This window comes from Diadema antillarum, unplaced genomic scaffold (genome assembly GCF_040938485.1).
Source record: "Diadema antillarum isolate AM-2024a unplaced genomic scaffold, OU_Dant_1.0 seq00000981_RagTag, whole genome shotgun sequence".
NCBI classification, from domain to species: domain Eukaryota; kingdom Metazoa; phylum Echinodermata; class Echinoidea; order Diadematoida; family Diadematidae; genus Diadema; species Diadema antillarum.
In genome coordinates this window covers 1,046,376-1,067,500 of record NW_027271821.1, presented here as the reverse complement: position 1 = coordinate 1,067,500, position 21,125 = coordinate 1,046,376, and the positions used below count along the sequence as shown (strand labels likewise).

Genomic DNA, 21,125 nt, shown 5'->3' with positions numbered 1-21,125 from the left:
GCTTACAGGAGCGTAACAGATCAGAGGTGTTCATACCGATTACGACAGACGAGAAACTTACAGGCTTGGAGCAAGGCCACGCAGGGAAAGAGACAAAGAAAGAGAGAGAAAGAAAAAGAGAAAGAGAGAGGGAGATAGAGATGTGGAAGGGAGTTGAGAGAGTGACTTTAAAGGGTCGTCAAGATTGAAGTCTTCTTATTACATTTTGTAATTGCTTACAACCCCAGGACTTTCGTTGGCTATCTGACGCGAGCATTCTAATTGTAGATCAAGTCAACTTCCGAGGCAGACAATAAAAGGTGTTATTTCATTCATCTATATACTACCTCATGAAATTAGATTAAGACTTTCTTTTCTTTTTTCTTTTCTTTTTTCGTTATAATGGCGGGAAGAAGGTAAAACTCGCTCATGGATAGCTACATCGACTCTTTCATCTTTCACAAGTTAAAATGAAACAAATAAATGGAAAAAAATTACAAGAGCTGGGGTTTTTTATTTTTCTTTTTGGCCGCAAACGGTGTACACGTGATTGATGCTTCACCCAACCCCTACAGTCAATGTTAGCTACCCCCCCCCCCCCCAAAAAAAAGAAGAAATCGATTACAAAACTGTTTTGTGATTCATTAACACTTCTAAAGAAACCGGTTTGTAAGACAATCAGATTCTCAACATGTTTATGGGTGGTAAATATTGGCTGCTAAAAACGCAAGTACTCTGTGAAACCGACCTCACTTTTAGAATAGATTCTGTTGGTTTCTTTTTAGATGACATAAAAAACTAACAGTGTCTTGAAAAGTTTTTAGAGACCAGGGTCCCATTTCATAAAAAGTTGGTATGGTAGCAACTCTTCATGCAGTGACAAATCTGGCAATGATAAGAATCCCGCTACCTGATTGGCTGTTGCTACCGGAAGTTGTCCTTCTAGCTACCATTGCTATCCGAACATCTTTCGTGAAATGGACCAAGGTGGAAGAAGAAACTCTGCCAATCTTAATTTAATATACATTATAATTTTTTCGGATATTAATTCCACCCATGTGTCTGCTTCAGTGAAAACCCCAGAGATACCAAATGGAATCAAGAGAATTCTCTTTGTAACCCAGCACAGATAGCCAAAATCACTCAGTTATAGAATCGCTATGGGACATGATGCTCTTTATCGAGAAGGACGAGTTCAATCTATTAAAAGGTGCGAATGTCGAGTGTGTCCTCAACGTTCCTAGCGACTGCAAGAACTACGTGCACAAACCGGTGCAAACTTAGACCCCATGTTTGCCTAAAATGTGACATTCTCGCTCCCTTCTCCGCCCCCCCCCCTCCCTCTCTCTCTCTATCTTTACCACGCTAATGACTTTCGGCTGCCAAACAGCTATCAAAGGTGATCAGAGGCTCCTGTATCGTCGCCGTTTATCACAATTAAGCAATCGCAATTAATAAGGTACCAGGAATCACCCCGGATATTGCCGTCCGGGGGAAAGGAGGGGGGTGGAGGAGGGGGTTCTTACTCGACCAGACAACCCCTGCACCCCGAAGATGGATGTTACTTGTTTCTGTCGCATCCTGTACCGAGCCAGCTTAATTACATTGATCGATTCGGCAGCGATTGTTGTTGACGAAACGAGATACCAAGGTGCGCGCAAGTTGGCAAAGTTTCCTTTCCACTCCATTTTTTTTTTTTACATTTTATAAATATAACGTTGTCAACTTGTACTCTTCCAGCCTCCACATCCCGTAAATATCTCATTTGTTTATTCATGCTTACCTTTTTTTTTAATGGTCACGAGAAAAACCAAGGATAAAAAAAATGTTATATCTTTCGAGATTATTGCATACAGATGCCATCAGTGGATGACCCCCTCAGCGTGGTTCACGTCGCCAAACAATTGAATTCATCAATGTCAATAAACTCGATAGTGGTTGTTGATTTCGAGGCAACCCATTAGGAGTCAATAACACGGAACATCAGCGTGATTCCCGCTAAAATCTAGGGAAATCCAGTACCACAGATAAACCCGGAATTCAATGAATGTCCCATACAGTTAGGAAGCAGACGTAAATCACGAAGAAAAGGGCAGCATTAGTTTATATGTTGAATTAGTTGAATAAACGGAATTTATAGTAAGTGTTGAATTGACAGGTGGAATACGATGAATCTAGCAGGGACATTTTCTTTCTGTTCTCAGAGCCGACTACCAGTTACTTAACACATTGCTTGCTGTGTCAACAACGAGTTTATGGATTACCATTATTTTGTATGGAGGTCCCTTCTTTGCAATACCTTTGGAAGTGACAATTTGGCAGAGCGCACAATTCTGTTAATGATGCACCTATAGTAAAACGTGCGTCTAAAACATTGAACATGGAAAGACAAACAAAGATCTGATCAAGTGGATTTTGTACTACTATACCGTTCATGCATGCATGATAAAGCAAATTAAGTTATTATCAGTATTGAATAGTGCATAATTATAACTTTATCTGGGAAAAGGTGAACAGCAGAAACGGTAAGTGATTGAAACGGATGCAGTAAGGTGGTGCTAACGAATAAACGACTCTTTCTATGGTTTTATCATTGCTTTACAAGTTTGACGCTATCATCATTTAAAGATCGAATAAAAAGAGTTTTGCAACAGACGGTAGCGTGTTTCATGTCTACACAGTTTTAAAGATCGGCTACAAATATGATCTAGAGAAGATATGAACCCTTTAGCCGGAAAAAAAATGAAAGAGGAAACTCAGATAAACAGAAGTGAAACTCAATTCTTTTGAAGAGACTAGAACCAGGTGTGAGGCTAAACAATGTAAAATTGATCAAGGCCTGTAACATAAAACAAAACGAACACACACATACACGCAGACACACCACACAAAATTACATAATAATATCATATGACACACGCATACAACCTTACACACTCTGTTTCGAAGGGTCCCCACTGTTTATTTTACTTTTTTTTTTGCTAATTTTTAGAAGCGTTTTGTGTATCCAACAAGCTCGCCAGAACAAAATCGTATATTTTGCCATACACTGTCCCCTGTACCCAAACATGTAGCATATGTAAGGACGCATATTGCAGGAAAAAAACCAACAAAATACATAAACACACATACGCACATACACGCAGCCCCCTCCTCCCCCCCCCACACATATAACGACCTCATTCTCATCTCCTCCCCTTTAAGGCCGCTTTCCCCCCCCCCCTACCAATTCTTCTTTCTAACCATCTTCCTGCCTTCGTTTTCAATAGGAAACTCCTGTGACGCTCACACCCATCCATCAATTACAGTGTGTCAATAATAATCGCCTGAGCTCCTTTCTATAATAAGGAACAAGAGTCAAACACGATGTGGAATAGGGTAAGATTCGTGTCGTCCATTTAGAAGAAGAAAAAAAAAATAAGAAAGGTATAGAATGCCAGCTAATGTGTGCAATGTCCAGCATATTGCTACTCCGCTCTCTCGACTGCTCTAAGCAGTTTCAGGAATACGAGCATATAGTAGTGTGTGACTGTGTGTGTGTGTGATGTGTGTGTGTGTGTGGGGGGGGGTAGGGGGGGTCGGGGAGGGGGTGTTGTTGATGGAAGTTGATTGCGGAATACATGAAAGTGATGATTCTCGACGCCATTTTCACCTGTCCGATGAGACTGATAATCAGAGGTCATGCCTTCAGGCGACATCACGAGATGCAAGCCCAGCGAAGGGCCGCGCCGTTTGCTTGTTTGCAGAGATTATTTTATCCCACAGGCAATTCCCGCCATATCATTGAAAACTTCTGAGGTTTTTTACGCTTTCAGATTTTTTTTAATCCTCCGAAAAAAAAAGGATCGATCTTTATTAGATGCGAAAATTTGTTAGTGCTTTGTTTAAACGCACATATAAACATACACAGGAACCCTGTGGAAGAACAGTCATATTTTGCAGATAATGACTGAACGGGCAATCCCCCGTTTCTTCCAACTGTACGTATACGGAATATATGTGCAAGAGTAACTTGTGTGTATTTTTTTTTTAATCTGAAGACGGAAATAAAAATAAAAACAACAACAACAACAACAACACACACACACACACTCACACTCACACACACATAAATGACAATGCCACTTATATCACCTTTGTGGTAGCGTCCACACACAAAAAGGAAACTATCGTTTCTTTTTTTTTTTCAAGCTAAATCATGCACCCAACAGGTGAAATATTCAAAACAACAAAAGAAATTTGGAACATCATTCCTGTCACGGGCATCAATAAGATGGTCAAAGACATGAAAAATAACAACAGTGTTTATTCCTCCTGCCTTGATTTTGCGTTGAACGAAAGATGGAAAATAGATGCGTAATGAATTCTATCTTCTGTCAGTCCGTTCGTTCAACTTATGTCTTTTTTCCCCGTCGGCAACGAAGCGGTGAAGCTGACGAGTCCAAAGACATCTATCAACGAAGTCTTTGTGAAAATACATTTTTACAACTACGCATAGAAAATGAATACCGGGTAATGAATTCACTGATCATACTCAGTGTAACTTGCTACCAATGTGGCATTCTATGCTTTCCGTTATGTTTGTAAGGAATGTTGTTTCCACAAATTAATTTTTGTAGTCTAAACATTCAGCAACGCCATTAATCAATCTGCTTAAAATGGAACATAGCCAAATTTGCTGACATATTTTCTATGTAGATCGCCTTAAAAGATAATTTCCTATGAATTTAAATTCAATCATCTTCCATTTCGAAAATGGCAACCCATACAGAAGAAACGGTAATGCATAATCTGAAAAAAAGTGCAAATTTGAAAACAGTGCAGTGCATAATACGCCCACTCTACAGTGTAGTGAAAATATATTTGGCATTTCATCCAAGTGTTTACAACTGAAAGAATGCCATCTAAGCTAATCCTTTTTCAGTATTGAATATGGTGTGACGTTGTATTACATTCATGATTTTAATTTCACTGAATGCTCACAGCGTTACGAGGGAGCAGGGTTATTTTATATGTGACCACATCTTACGTAAGCGGCGCTACGACAGGGGATTCCCCCTGCTATCTGTGACGTCATGTAATGTATAGGCGTCATTTTTGCAGATACACTCCAGTATTTTGACGGGTGAATTAAAGTATTGTTTACCATCGGGAGCAGTGATTTAAGAAAAAATGTTCGAGTTATCACATTTGATGCATGTGTAGGTCATTTGTATCACAAAACATCCCAAAATCTATTAAGAAAATGGATTAAAGCCTGAAACATAAGGAGGTATCACTATTTTTCTCAATAAACCATAACTGTAGACAGTTTATTCTCGAAGCAATTATTTTATTATAACTATTGTTCACATTTTGTCTATCCAACAAAACTTGACATTGATTACACTGATTAACATTTTTAAATTGGTTTTTTCTATAATTATCTAGTTCAAATTTTAGAATTGTTTTTTGTTTCATCTGCCAATGGCCAATAATGCCTTTAAGACGAATTCCAATATTAAAGGTAGGGAAGGAAAGTCAGATCATTACGACAACATGTACAGTTTGTTTGCTCTCTGACTGCCTTCACTATTTTAGTAAATAATTATGGCCAAGCATGCAGCTCATCTATTTTTTCTAATGACTGTTACATTGTAATAAAGTATGACAAATTTCCGTTTCTGAAGAATAAATTACGTCATACAGGTATTTCATTACACGCACGCTGATTGCACAGGAAGTGTTGTCTCTGAGCATAGCCAAATAATTGGTGAGGAGTATAAGGTCATTAACTAATTAACACTTTCATTGACGTACGTGCTAAGAAGACGGGTTAACGTACTCTGAGATGTGCAGGAGTTCACCCTCATTCACGGACCTTTAAGTGTATTAAGCTTTCGGCGGCGGTTGGAAATTAATTTACGGAGAAGTTGGGATCATCGGAGCTCAGCGAAATTGTTCGCGATTAGCTGCCAACATTAATCTAATCAGACCCTAAGCTCCGTCTTCTCCACGTTTCTTCCTCCCATCTTATTCCTCCCTTCGCTTCATCTTCTGCATCCCTATCATCCTCTACCTAGAGAGTGTCACTGGGTCGCGTCATCCTCTCGTGGTTGCTTCCATTCGCTCTATTGAAGCTATCTTTCGCTCACTCTCTCTCTCTCTCTGTAAGTTCTTTCTTGTTCTCTCTCCCTCACACACACACGCACACACACACACACACACACATACACAAACACACAAGCACATACACGCACACACATACACGCACATACACACACATACACAAACATACACACTTGTCTTCTTTCAAATGTTTCCTCATAAGATATCTGCCCTCTTTACGTTGTGCGTCCTGTCAAAACCAAGTGTTGCAGGTATATATATATTTCTCTATCAATCTTTTTTTTTCTCAATTAGTCCCATTAGTAGCGCCCTCACTGTCACTCAGATTTCTTTTTTTTTTTTCATTTCAATTCCTCATACGCTTTTTAATTTTGTTTTAGCTAATCAGTCCCCCTACGCACATCCCTATATCTGTCGACCTGTCTGTTTGTCCGTCTCGTTCTGTGATATCTCTGCCATAGGTTAAAATCCCATCTGAGCTTCAACTTTCTCCCTGATGGCGATCATCATTCAACTACGTTGATCTATCAATCTCGAGTGAACTGTCTTTTGGTGGTGTTACTTTTATGCCCTCCTCTCTTCAACTGTTTGTCCGTCTATCTGTTCTCTCCCCCCCCCCCTCTTTCTCTCTCGCTCGCTACCCACACTGTCCTCGACACTATTGACTTTTCCCCAAGCAGATGCCATCGCATCCTCGCCCGAAATGGTATACCCTAATATGATTTCAGATAATAAACTTATCTTGGAGCTCATCATCCTCCGCCGCGCTGATTTCTTCATTACTAACGCGCGTGTAGCTACGATTCTATCGCTCTAAATCACCGTGACGGAACCACCACCAGTTCCGCGCAGTCGCGACCAGCCGGAAATTACCGCAATGCCTCCTGATGATATTATATCAATATTCCAAGCCGAGAATCTTCGTAATGCGACAATTTTTTTGCCCAACGAGTACCAATAACCCATCGATATTCAGTTTGACAATAATATTCAGACTACCCACTTTTCCCTTTCCATTATATGCATTTATTTATATTAACAGAGATACAAAAGGACATTTATATACATGTACTACACGTTAAGAACCCCTTTGTGAATGATGTCAGGCCATATCTTGTTGTGTTGCGTTGTGTACGTTTTATGTGTGTGTGTGGTTGTGTGTGTGTGCGTGTGTGTGTGTGCTTGTGTGTCTGTGTATGTGTATGTGTCTGTGTCTGCGTATTTGTGAAACACTGATGAGGGTTCGTTAATCATCTGAAACTGAAAAAGAACCCGCGGTTTTATTTCCTTCATAGCCAGCTAGTAATAAGGTGATGATTTCATTAGAGGGGAAAAACAACCAACTTGTTTTCCTTCCTCGCATTCGAAATGTTAATTGCATCAGATTACTGCCTAAGAGGTTAGCGATCTTCATGTTCGGAGGCGCGGAAAGAGATACGCCACAGCCGTGCTCTCTGATTGTCTGCTTTAGCCGTGAGGTTGGGAGACCTGCGTTTCCCTAAAGTGCGGGAGTTACCGGCGACTGGGTGTCGAGTTGCAATGGCCGTGAATCATGGGACGAGATGAGCAATGTCCCCGAGTAGGCTACTGACATACGAGAGATCGCCAGGGCGATATGATTGCTTTAATATCGCCATCTCTCAACGGCGGTTAAAGTTTCAGCGCTTGTCAACTGTCCCCGCGACCGTCCAATCTTGTTTTTCTCCCCTCTAAACACCAATCGATTTCTTCCTTTCGAGCTCACGTAGGATGCATCGTAACGTGCCTTTCGTTTGCTTTATGCGCTGATAGGTATATAATGACAAGCAAGCGAAGGGACGGATCATAGTCTTTATTCAGGCTATATATCATTGTATTTTCCCAGTTTGTTTTTGTCCGTTTGATTTTATTTTGCTTCTTTAGAAAAAAAACCCAAAACTTTTACCAGTGATATTGAGGTCCATCGTACTGCGATCCAGACGTTCTTTAAGTCTCAGCAGACAATATCACTATAGAGAGGTCATCGAAAAGAACATACAAGTCTGCTGGAATCACCACAATTGAGACGATGTCAGTGATCACCGCCAAAATGGATAATAGCGGTATTAATTAATCAATTTATTAATGAATTGCCAAACCATTCAGTTCTATTTTTATATCGTATAGATATCTTTTTATTGTTGTTAGTTCCAAAGGATGGAAAATCATCAAAGATCACTTGATTTGGGTGTTATGGCGACTTTTCAGTGAAAAAAAAAAGTTCGAATTATCATTTTGTTTTCTTTTGAGTTTGGTAACCGGTATCACCATCGGGCAAGACAGTCTCAGGCACACAAAGTTAAATTCATACCTGCACACACATATAATTAAACTAGATAAGATTTACACCACAACGTGACATACTGATTGCAATTTCAGTTGGCCGACCAGATACAAACTGCATAATCCTCGCGCACTCGATCGTCTCTCCCATAATCACTTTGACACGGAAATTTATGAAATGGGCTAATAACGTCAAGGACGACAACTTGGGATTCCATAACGCCATCGAAGATTGAGCGGATTAGACGATGACACTTATTATTCGCTGATCTACCACATCCCCAATCTGGGTCGTGAATTCCATTAGCATTTTGTCGTAGGTCTCCAGGCCCGTGGGATTCTAGAGTACGAGATGGGATAGAAAATGAAGTAGGTTTTTTAAGGTCAGAAACCAAGTTCTTTGTCCATTTCATCCCTTGCAGAAAAAAAAATGTAAAAAATTTCTATGCAGTTGCTATAGCAGGGCGAAACATATCGGCAGTAAACGTAAGTATTCAGGAAAAACGATTAAAAGAAAGTCGGATAGTCGGATAGAACGATTGCTTACCCCCATTGTATGTGCAGAATAACGTGTTGAACCGTTAACCAACGAATGCTAAAAATTACTATCAGCAATTCGGGAACGTCATTCGTAAATAGAATAGTATTTTCCTTTATTACAGTGTTGTGTTGATTTTGAATAAAAAATATACATGTTAATGTAATGCATAATGTTAATGCATTTTTGTTAAAATGAAAATAAATGTCCAAAAAGTGAAACTATCGTAATCCCCACGTGTTGGGGTAAAAAGGAATTCGGTCCACCCTCAATTCATCGGGCGTTTTATGCGATGTTCCTCATCTTTATTTATTTATTTTATCTATTAATTTATTTCCAGCAATAGGGTGGATAGCCCTTTCAGCACAGCTGATTTTCAAAGGGGTCCACTTGACATACATATACAATTCATATAAAAACAACAACAGCGATAAATACACATTAAAACATGTACACCATAACTGGGTATGAAATCATTGTAAAAAAGACTCACAGTCGACAAATTAATGTGATTCATTTAAATTATTTCAGAAGCAAAAGAAAAAAATATATATACACAAAATGACTTGCAGTCGACATATTGATATGATACATTAAAATTATTGCAGTAATAGAAATAACCGGACAAAAAAACCCCGATAGAAATATACTCAGAGAACTCGACTTAACATAACTAAATACCTAACTAAAATACTAATTAACGACAACAAAATGTGTTTGAGTGTATATATATATATATATGCATATATATCAAATTACAACTTAAAAAGTCTGAATATCATTTTTCATCTTCTGAAAAAAAAACCCGATGCATATCTTTAATGTTCCGGGTGACCAATGTCAATGAATTAAATAAACTTGAATTTACATATAAAAAACTTCTTTTCATAAAATTTGTTTTAGGTTTAGGTAACCAAATTTGAACATGAGAAGTACGGAGTTTATAACCGTGATCTTTTAAATGTATTCTTGACGAAAGATATCGTGGTGCAAATCCGTACAAACATTTATGCAACAAAATCACATTTATTCTTTTCCAACGAACATATATTTAAAGGACAAGTTCACCTTCATAAACATAAGGATTGAGAGAATGTAGCAATATTAGTAGAACACATCATTGAAAGTTTGAGGAAAATTGGACAATCCGTTCAAAAGTTATGAATTTTTGAAGTTTTTGTGCAGTAACCGCTGGATGAGAAGACTACTGCAGTGTGTGAATAACTTAGATGTCACATGCGTACAACAATATAATGAAAATATAAAGATAATTTCACAAAATTTCATCTTTTGCAAAAAGTACACATTCCCCCGACTCGTTACCGACAAATGTTATGGGTAATATTATTATAATTTTAAAAATTCATAACTTTTGCATCGATTGTCCAATTTTCCTCAAACTTTCACTGATGTGTTCTACTAATATTGTTGCATTCTCTCAATCCTTATGTTTATGAAGGTGAACTTGTCCTTTAATAAATACCTGATTTGCTAAACAATGTCGAGGTTCTTTCTAAATTATCTACCTTTAATACAATACGTAAAGCCCTTTTCTGTAAAACGAACAGCCTGTTCAAAGTGGACTTTGCAGCATTACTCCATACTGGTGAGCAATAATCTAAAAATAAGATTGAATGATAGAAAAATACAACATTTTTGCAACTTATCTTATCTATCTAATAGAATATAAACGTGTATTCTAAATTCAATTGTTGTGCCCATCAAGATTTTTTTTTTAAATTGAATACTAAACAAATACTTATACTAAATTAATACGAAACTATAGAAATCACGGGCCATGAGGCATACACCAACAGATCGGTTAAAAGATCTTCCATCTCTTGACCCTCCTGTTGTTTCCAGGACTGAGCATAATGTGCTTTAAAAAAAATCAAACATTTGATTTTTTTTAAAGATTGTAGTGTGTGTTCTTGCGCCTTTGGTTTGTTTTGTCTTGTCTTTGGTAATATTTAGTGTTTCCATTGAAGGCTATTCCCTCGTTTTCTGTGTATACGATTCTAGAGTTATTGGTGTTAACGTGTGTTAGAGAGTATAGTCCAAAAAAAGGATCAGACGCTTGGTAATTTTACTATCATTGAATGCTATCAAATGTTTGTTTTGTGATGTCAAAAATGTATATGTCATATGATTTATGAAAAAGGACAATGCTTTTGTTCTGATCAATAAAATCCAGAAATACACATAACAGTGCTTCAGATAAAATAAAATGTATTGACAATAATCATAATGATTGATGTGTGAAATCTAGACAGCATAGTCGAAGTAGCTTTCCATACGATGAACTTGCTCCTATACTCTTTGATCCTTTTTTTTCTCCAATGCTTTTTGTTATATTGGTTTTGTACCTTTATTTTCCTAAATACGTTCTAACCAATGTGCGTCATCAGTTATTAGTCGTTATCACAAGGACGTAAGCGTCGAAAGGTCTTAAACGAATATAAAAACAAACGCATCTTTAAGTGATCGACGTTCTGATAAAAATGCCCATTTATTGGCCATCAGAATGGACCGTATGCCACATCCATTTTTTTCTATCGTTATTCTCAGGCCCCTCGTCGTGAGTAAATGAACAACATCCTCCGAAGCCCGTGAGAGTAAATTCTCGTATCACCCGATCTGTCTATATGAATCGAGATTTCCCGGCCGAGATAAAATATAAACAAACCCCACAAGAAAACACATCAGCAACGAGGTAAAAAAAAAAATCTACTAAGCAAAGAAGACACGAGGAAATATGTCCTTATGCTTTATATTCTCAAGGATGCCGTCTCGTCTTTCCAGCACAAATGGACACGTGGGATTTGTAAGAAGCCCGTTTGTATTTATTTTTTTTGTTAATGTTAATTTCCCTCTCCTCCGATCTTATCCAGACTTTTTACACTGTCGCCAAGACTCTGTCGCTGATTTGACACCCTCTCAGCTTGATATTTTTTTTCTTTTTATTTGGGAGGGTCAGTCGTGGGTGACATTTTTTTTCTCGCTCGCATTAAGACGTTACCTATGCTTGAATTATTCAGTCTTGGATGCACTAGGTTGATCTCAGGGAATGTTCCCTGCCGTTGTTTCAGGGAAGATCGACGATGTTTATGATTACAGTTAAGGGAGGAGGGAGAGTGGAGAGATATTTGCATAGAGTCGTTGGTAAATCTGTCCAAGTTTATTTGCTGTGTGACAGCAATGTAGGACCAAATCGGTAAGGCTGACGATCGGAGCAAAATGTGTTAATTGATCAAAATAAGCTTTGAACCCTAATGGACGGCCAAATAGCATCGGGAGAATATTATTATTATCATAAAGAAGCAAACAAATCGACAAAACACACTGAACTAATGGTTAACAATACACTTGGAAGTCTTCGAGATCATACGTCATTCTTTATGGTTTTTGAAGTTTGACGACTATGTAATCAGCTAATGCTATACAACATCTGCGGGGCATTAACTCGAGGAAAATCGAATTGTCGGTAAAATACAAATAATGGACTTTCATTTGGATAATGTGTATATTGACCCGCCTTACACCGCTATGCAGTGTAATCGTTGTAGCAATTTCGGGAATGGACGGGAGTAGCTGTAAGCGATGCTAATTCATTGCCCTCGGTGTTCGATGTATCTCATCACTTCACAGTATTTTGCGGTCGGTCATTTTCTTCGGCACATTTCGGCAATGAAGGGACTGAATCAATGTTTACCGACAATCGGCGCGCGCTCGGACAGACAGGAAAATAGAGAAGTTTTAAAAACTTGTGCGTAAGGTGGTCTGTGTTAATGTAGGCGAATCCCCTTAGTCCTTTCATAATGATCCTACTACGGTGTTTGATATTGAACACTTTAATCCAATGTTCGCACTCTGAAACATTTTTTTTTTCTTCTTCGAATGCAAAACCTCTAGCCCCGAAGTGGGATCACGTCTAACAATTCTCTCCGACACGATTAACATTGTCCTCCAAAGAGCGTTGTCACAGAAAGTTCTGCGTTGCTATTGCCATTAGTGTGACGATAAGTTTGTTCTGGTCCTGACATTGCCTGATGGAAGCTGATTTACAGGACCAAAACTCATCTCCAAAGAGAGAATCAGGAACAGTGGTGATCAGCCAGTCACGGCGGAGCTTATAAAAACCCGTCACCATGGAAATCTTCACAGAAAAATACCTACCGATATTCGCCGCGTAGTCCCACCAGTCGTAGGAGCACTGCTCGGCCTTGAGGCCCTGCGGCGACTTGCCCATCTCCACGCTCGGCGGCGACATCACAGTCCGAACGATGAGATAGAAGAGGGACACGGCGATGATGAGGCCGAGTCGCTTGATGAGATCCATGTCGGTTATCCGCACTCGAGCAGCCGACCTCACCCGGAACACCACGGATATTCTGAAGAGAGAGACACAGTACACAATCTATTAGCTGTGCACTACGTATAGTTAGTAAAGGTTTCGGATAGCATGATTGTGTCCGTATAAACACCTCGATTCTACTGACTAGAAATTAGAATGTTGAATTGCTTTATTTACTCAGGGTAGCCACTCCTGTAAAGTAAAGCGTTCTTCTCCCAGAGGGACCTGTAATGAAAATCTCTCTGGTATGAAGATATGGTCACTTATACGCAGGGTTAACCCGTTGAGGACAGACCGATTTTGCGCTAACACGCATTTTACCATAGACACTTACTTGAGTATACTCGGGACGAGAGCAAGTCATGGATAAAACAACGATGCACCTATACCGAGTGAATTCGAAACCCAAGATCTCCCTTTACACGATACGTTAAGATCCTCCTATCCTCTCAACCACAACGCTCTCATCCCACACAAATTAAACTACGATGGACCCGTTGGGGCGGCTTTGGCTAAGAAACATTTAAAATGATTGCATTCATATGAAACAAACAAAGTAAGACAACCAGAAACAAACAAAAACAAAAGAGAAACCAACTCTACTGAAGATGAGTTTCTTTCAAAGTGAAATTTGTGTCACAGTTACATCCGAAATCTTCTTTCTAGTGACATGCTGATATTCTCATGCATTCTGGTGACATATAAAATATCCCACTCACACTGTTTTATAGATACTGCGTGCTATTTGGAACAACGAAGTTGTTTGTTTGTCGTTGTTGTTGTTGTTATTGTTGCTCTTTGAATTAATTAGACCACGAAGAACATAACGTGTTTAACTATGCCGTAAAGTGATGAGAAGTGATGAAAGTATGGCTTGCACATTGTCACGTTTTGAAGCAAACTTTGCAAATGTAATGCAGAAAGCATATCTGTTTGTTTACCGATATCTTTGCATTTTTTTTAAATCTTTGTATTCGCATTTCGATCTTATATCTTCTTGAAAAAAGAAAGAAAGATATGTTATACTAATATTGCCAACTTTTTCTTTTCCTCAGGTCGAAACTTTATCAGTAAGTGTCCGGAGGCGAACGATCTAAAACAGGTCAAATATGATTGTCTGAAAAAGGAGGACAAAAAGCAAAATAAAACCAAGCAAAACAGACGCACAAAGAGATGGAGGTCAAGGAAAAAAACTCCTTCTTTTAGATGTTTTAGAGGTATTTCGACAAACACGACGAATCACAAGGGTCTTGACCGCAGCGTGAGGGGCTTTCTGTTGCAAAAAATCGATGAAGGAAAGGCGTCTTCGGTAAATGTTTGTCAGACTTGCACTGCGTCCCACTTTGGTGTAACGAGAGAAATCCTCTGACGACCGAATCGAAACATGCAGATATATAGAGGAAGTCGGTGCTAAGAAAGCGGCTTTTAGACTGATCTCAACGTCGAATGTGAAAGTGTTGGCCTTTATTACGATTTTGTTAGCGACATCCTCACTTCTGATAAAGTCTTATCTGGAAGCAATTCCATTCGGAAAAAAACTGTTTGTGAGCCCACGCAACTCTGCTAGAAAAAAGAAAGAAATCAAAATAAATGAAAATAGAAATAAAAGACATGCATAAACACGTGGTCAACTCCAAGGGGATCGTTTCTCACAAAAAAAGACGAAATAAATGCAGATATTTTCAATGTGTGAATTCATTTGTATAATAAGTGTTGTTTGTCTGTCTGTCTGTCGGTTCGTTTGTTTTTGTAATGCAATACTACTGTTGATCCACACAAACACAAACGCGGGGAATATCGAATTGTACAGATTATGCTCCGCGAAAGTAGTAAACATTGAGTAAGAAAATGTGCGTCATTTACATCGGGATTGTTTGTGATACTTGCAACAAACACAATGCTCATGGACAGAGCACGTGTCCGATGACGTTCCAGCGATAGAGTGCATGACCATGGCTTTCTATTTATAACTACACGTTATACAAAGCTCACTAATTTTGAATTCAAGTGCCAACGGATAGAACGAAAGTATAGCTGGACAAAATAACTGTCCGAGACACACGACATACCATTCAATTATAACACAATGATTAGTTGGTAGCCCTCAGCAAATCATGTTTGAGGGATGTGCAAGGTTTATTCGATATGACTTCATCCATTCTAATTCTGTTTGTCTTTACCACGGGCATTTAGCTCCACCTATTTGCACTGTTAATATTTGCATAAAGTTATTTGTCAGAGACAAAATCCCAGAAAACAGGATCTAGGGCGAAAATGTCTTCAACATAATAATACACAACTATAGTCCCCCACATTTGTTCCTAATACATAATTGGCCCCGTTTACTGGTCCACTTTTGAGGATTTGTCCCTGCGGACCTGTGTAACACGTTATTTCACCATTCTACTTTGCAAACTTAACGTTTTTTCAATGCATTACGTGATGTGCTGTGTCATGTATGTACTTGGAATGCACTTTGCATGCATATTTTAGGCACTTAGGGAAACTTCGGGCGAGCTCTCTGGATGTCTGGAACAATTTTTGTAAAGAAATTGATATGCTTAAAATTTGAATATGTAAGAAAACCAGACTATCGCAGGAATTCATTCAAGTTGGAAAGGTTATAGAATGAGAAAATCATCTAGACGCACATACTGCACACATGCACATGACACTGGACAAGCTAGATGAAAAAACAAAACAAAACTAAACTAAACAATGGAGTAACACCTGTTACTACAAGACTAGTGTAGTGGACCACAAAGCAAAGAAACGTTTGCCAATATTCTGTCGAATAATACAATCACCTACATTGATACCTGCTTAACGGCAGATTTTATTGTAGGCCTTGACAAAGCAGGGTGCTGAACAGCAACAGTCAATGGGCATGCACATGCTTGATTGTCAGCCAACGATAATCTGGGGGGTGTTTCATAAAGCTGTTCGTAAAGTTACGAACGACTTACGAGCGACTGGTGATCAGTTCTTATGCTGAATTATGGAAATTCTGATAAGTATAGCACATCAGAACTGATCACCAGTTGCTCGTAAGTTGTTCGTAACTTTACGAACAGCTTTATGAAACAGGGTCCAGGTCTTCATTGACTTGTGTAATTATTTATTGGCATAATGAAAGAGCGGGAATTTTTCTTACATTACATATTGTTTGCTTTGATAATTAATTACACTATTTCGCTATTGAGTGGATTATAATAAATGATAAACTCTGCTCAAATCACCAAAGTATCTTGTATATTATTCCTATGGTACTAACAGAGTGAAATGTATGTTACATGTGTTACGTTTTATCAATAAAAATGAAAATAACTCTACATTGAACTGAATCAAATTGAGTCGCTTCATACTTCATCCAGCCACAAATGATAGACGAGCACAGTTGTGAATGAATGATAGGAGCAACTCTTAAAAAAAATCATCAACATCAATGGATCCACTATAGTAAAGGGACATTCCAGACGATTTTCATAATTTCACATCACGTAGTACACAAATCGACAACTCCATTAAAAACCACTGAGCAAGGATGATGACATAGGAGGTTCACATATTTCAGAAATGTAGCAGTGTAATTCCATTGCAATATCGCTTGCTTGCGAGTTCACCTGTGTATAATCTATGCATGCCTTCTTCTTTTGTTCTGCTTCCTTGAGCCCCAACTCATACATTTTTTTGGTGACTCTGCCATGTCATCATCCTTGTTCATTGCAATTTGCTCTAAATTTTGAAAATATTCTTATTCTTCATCCCAATTAGCACAAATTCTGAAACTCTGTCCTTAGTATAACAAATTCATAGTTGTTCAAATGTAACAATCTGAAAATCATCCGGAGGTCTCCTTTAAGTTGTTCTCATTCGGTGTTCTGGATCAAGCGATGCAGATTTCTTTTTCTTCTATTTATTCATGGTGACTCTCGGTGATCTTCCGAGGAACAATATTAGTCAAGTCTCTATGCTGCAAGCACTCTGACTATCACTGATATGTCTATTTTTGGCTTGATTTGGTTTGGTTTTATCTGTCGTTTGTTCCATCCTCTTGAACTCGGAGGTATTTGTGACATCCACAGGTGTCTACTGTACAATATCTAGTAATGGCAGCGACCTTCATTTCTGAGGTCGCGAGAGAGTGAGATCAGCGTGGATTTCCTCTTCTTTTGTAATACAAATCGGAGTGCCCGCGAGTCTGAAACGCGAGCTGTCTACCGCACGCATACAGCCACATCATAGCATAATAATAGGGATGATGAAAATGAACATTGTGAATACCAGTTTCTCACTGAGGGTCAAAATATCAAAAGTAGACAGTCCACAGTTTTGCTATAATAAATAACCGTTCGATATTATTCACTTTACGCTCATGACGTTACAAGCAAGTAAAGAAGAAGATGATAATGATGACGAAGAAGAAGAAGAAGAAGAGGAGGAGGAGGAGGAGGAAAACAGAGACCAAGAAGAAGAAGAAGAAGCAGTATAGTAGTAGTGCTAGCAGTATTTAAAAGAAACTAGTAGTAGTAGTAGTAGAAACAATTAGATAGAAAAAGAACAAAAAAGTGTGATGCAAAGGATCATCAAGCGCAACCTATACCTTACAAATTTTACTCTCAGTTTGCTCATTTTTTTGCCAGTCATGTCGTTTTGACATTAAAGCCCGTGGATTCTGACAGTGAAAGTACGAAGTAAAATGTCACGGAGAGTCGGTCAACCCAGATTGACGAACTCTGTGCAGCACTGAGATAATATCTCCACGGCGATGAATAAATGAACGATATCGTGTTCTTCTGTTTTGTAAAAGAGTAGCATTTGATTGTTGTGTATACTCAAATTGGCTATCAAAATGTCAAAATGTCAAAATGGCGATATTTTCCTTTCATCACATCTTGCAATTGTTCACTGCATCTTTAGTTTTTACTCATTTATGCTATTATCCACTACAGTCATCTTGTAGAGAAATTCTTTATTAAGCAGTAATTTATTTTAAAAAAAACTTCCCCTCCTTTATTTCTTTCTCTATCGTGAATGCTGTGTGGCCAGGTTTCGAGATGCAATGACTTATCTTCTTAGTTCGACCAAAAATCGGTTACAAAGAGGTTATCATCTGGATTTCTATGCTGAAATGAGTGGGCACATTATCCTCATCATACTTGGGAGATCAGTGGGCAAAGGCAGGAATTGATCGATCATCTTCATAAAAGATGCAAGCTGCTAATCACCAGATAACAGATAAGAAAAACTAAAAGAAAGTGTGGAGGGGGGGGGGGAACATGATTTTAAGGTCAAAGGTTGCGTAAACACGTTCATTCCCATGACTCACTGCTGGACGGGAAAGATGTGCTCGGAATACAGCGGTTGATTTTTGGATCATGAATGATTTAGGTAGATGTGCTCTGTCTAGAGATATCGAGAAATAATGATGTCCTCAACATACACAGGGTAATCTATCAACCACGAGCTCCCTGGTGATACCCATTTCGGTGGACAGTTAGTGCTCTGTAGCCATCTGCCACCATCAGCTGTATAAAATGTCTACGCTCGTTGAGGGCGGTATACACGGAATACGTTCTACATTTTAGCTTTCACGGACCTATCAGATTTATGCATTCGTGAAATACACATGTAAATATCACTTTCTAGGATGCTGGGTTGTTATAATCATGAAAAAAATGAGCACCTCTCCCTGCCCTCTTCAGGCGCGATTAGTTGCTCATTTCATTTATTTAGCAATCAAACTAATCAATCACGAACTACTATGATTATAATGATATGTTTAAAATGGATGTCAGAATGATCTAGAGTAACGCTCAGAATGATGATGATTACGCAGTATTAAAAAAAAATTGATGAAATAGATTATGATTCTCAGGGGTTAGTGGGACTCAGTAGTGGTTCTCACTGCTCCCTTAAAAGCCATTATCACTGCACTGATTGGACCCTGGTAGTGTAATGTAGGGGGAAGGGGGGGGGGGGGGCTACGACAGATAGTGAAGATTCCATTGTTTTTATTACGATTTTATCATAAATTACCCCCTGTCGAGTGCACTCAACTTCTTGAAAATGAGAAATGAGACATGGCTAAAGTCTTCTACATAAGCGTAGGTATAATCCCAGTGGTTTAAATCAAGATGCTCGTCGACGATAACATTTCTGACAGCTTCACCCGCGTGGAGACCACGTTGAGAGTGTAAAATTGATGACAGAGGATCGATGGTAGAAGATGGCAAGGTAAAGTATGCCTTAGATAATAAAGATCCTCGCACTACATCAATCTGGGACATGCATTTGAGAATAGCGGGTCTGTGAATGAGCAGAAATGAACATTAATAAATCATTCTGTGCGCTCATCTTTGTACAAACTGTTCTCAGACTGGATGGGCAGAAGAGAACCCTGGCGAAAAAAAAATAATCTCGTAATCTAATCAGGGTAGGAAAAGAGATGCATATTACAGATGATAATATCACGCCGCACGGACAAGTCTACTGATAGATACGTTAGGTAAAGAATCTTATTTATCAGTGCTTACTTTATGAAACAATGGCTACAGTTTTGAGATGAAACGTGCTGTCTGCGGGAGAAAGAAAATGAGAACCTGTAATGTACGAATTTGAAGTGCATTACACCATTAAATCGTGGCGTGTTCAAGCAGAACATTTCACAAGACTATGTTTTACTCCAAAGCAGTACGCTTGCATTCAACTCGAGTAGCGCCTTTCCTTAAACTCGTTCAGAGTCCTTTTAAATCACGTGGTCCTTCTCTCCCCCCCCCCAAAAAAAAAAAAATACATCATCGTTAAAGTTGCAATAGCTTGCGATTGAAAAGCAAAAGAAAAGGAGGGGGAAAAAGTCCCTCGCAATTGTCTTTGGGGCTGTATGTATTCACTGGCGCTTCTCGCTCTAAGGAAAATGATAACGTTAGTAACGGCATCTCAGGGGCACGAAATCAAATCTATTTTCACAAGGCAAGGTTGTGTAAACCAACTCTGGCTGTTATTTCTCCAAATCACTGCTCAGAGGGGTTGTTTAATGCAAGGCGTAGTCTAGATTTTAATTGACGACGCGCGTCACGACCGCATACCCCGAGGATACGGTTACGGCCTTTAATCACGATCGAAAGGGGGAGGCTACCGCATTTAGACTTGTCTAATCTCATTAAGGCTCTTGTAAAAAACTTATTCTCCAGATCAATACGACGCGCTCAAGACAAATATGAATTGGTTTTATGAGATGCAATAACTCCAAACGGGAATCAATTTGCCATCTTCATCAATAAAGCGTTGGGAATTATGAGAAATATGCCCCCACTGAGGCTTTCATCTCCAATCCGGCGATCGCAGCAAAGTGTGATATGCTCTCATACACTTTATGTAAATCATAATCAAGCGGTTTCCAAAGACAGAACGACAGTCATGAACCATCGAAGTTCAATTCAGATTTCGTATGCATTATCTCATAATACATGAGAGACAGAGCACGTCATAACGTCCTGTTTTTGTATCGCATTAGGCCCCGCTTTTCTGAGAAATTATCTTATGATTGAAACAATTCTGATTTAGTGAAAAAAATTACCAGCGAGAGTACTTCAAAGAAGTATGAAAAGAGCACGGACTAAAGAATATGATCTTAGGTATATATTAAAGAGAGAAAAGTTAGAGAGGGAGGGAGGAGAGGGAGAGAGAGTGGTTCATTGCATACTGTACATCCGTCCTATTCACACTCTACTTTGTGTATATCTATACAATAAAGTTAGGAAAGCCCTACTATTTAGCTTCCCCTCCGTTATCAAGATTATTAAGTTAATATCATGCATCTTTGCTAAGCTTTACAACGTATCA

General features: G+C 38.8%; 1 protein-coding gene across 1 annotated transcript in view; it reads right to left on the bottom strand.

Annotated features, from left to right (window-relative positions):
* LOC139742166 (probable G-protein coupled receptor CG31760) overlaps positions 1 to 21,125 on the bottom strand; it is a 131,916-nt gene that overhangs the window by 28,598 nt on the left and 82,193 nt on the right. The window contains exon 6 of the mRNA XM_071652738.1: positions 13,103 to 13,317. Within this exon, the coding sequence (XP_071508839.1) occupies positions 13,103 to 13,317 (215 nt within the window). The remainder of the gene's footprint in view (positions 1 to 13,102; positions 13,318 to 21,125) is intronic.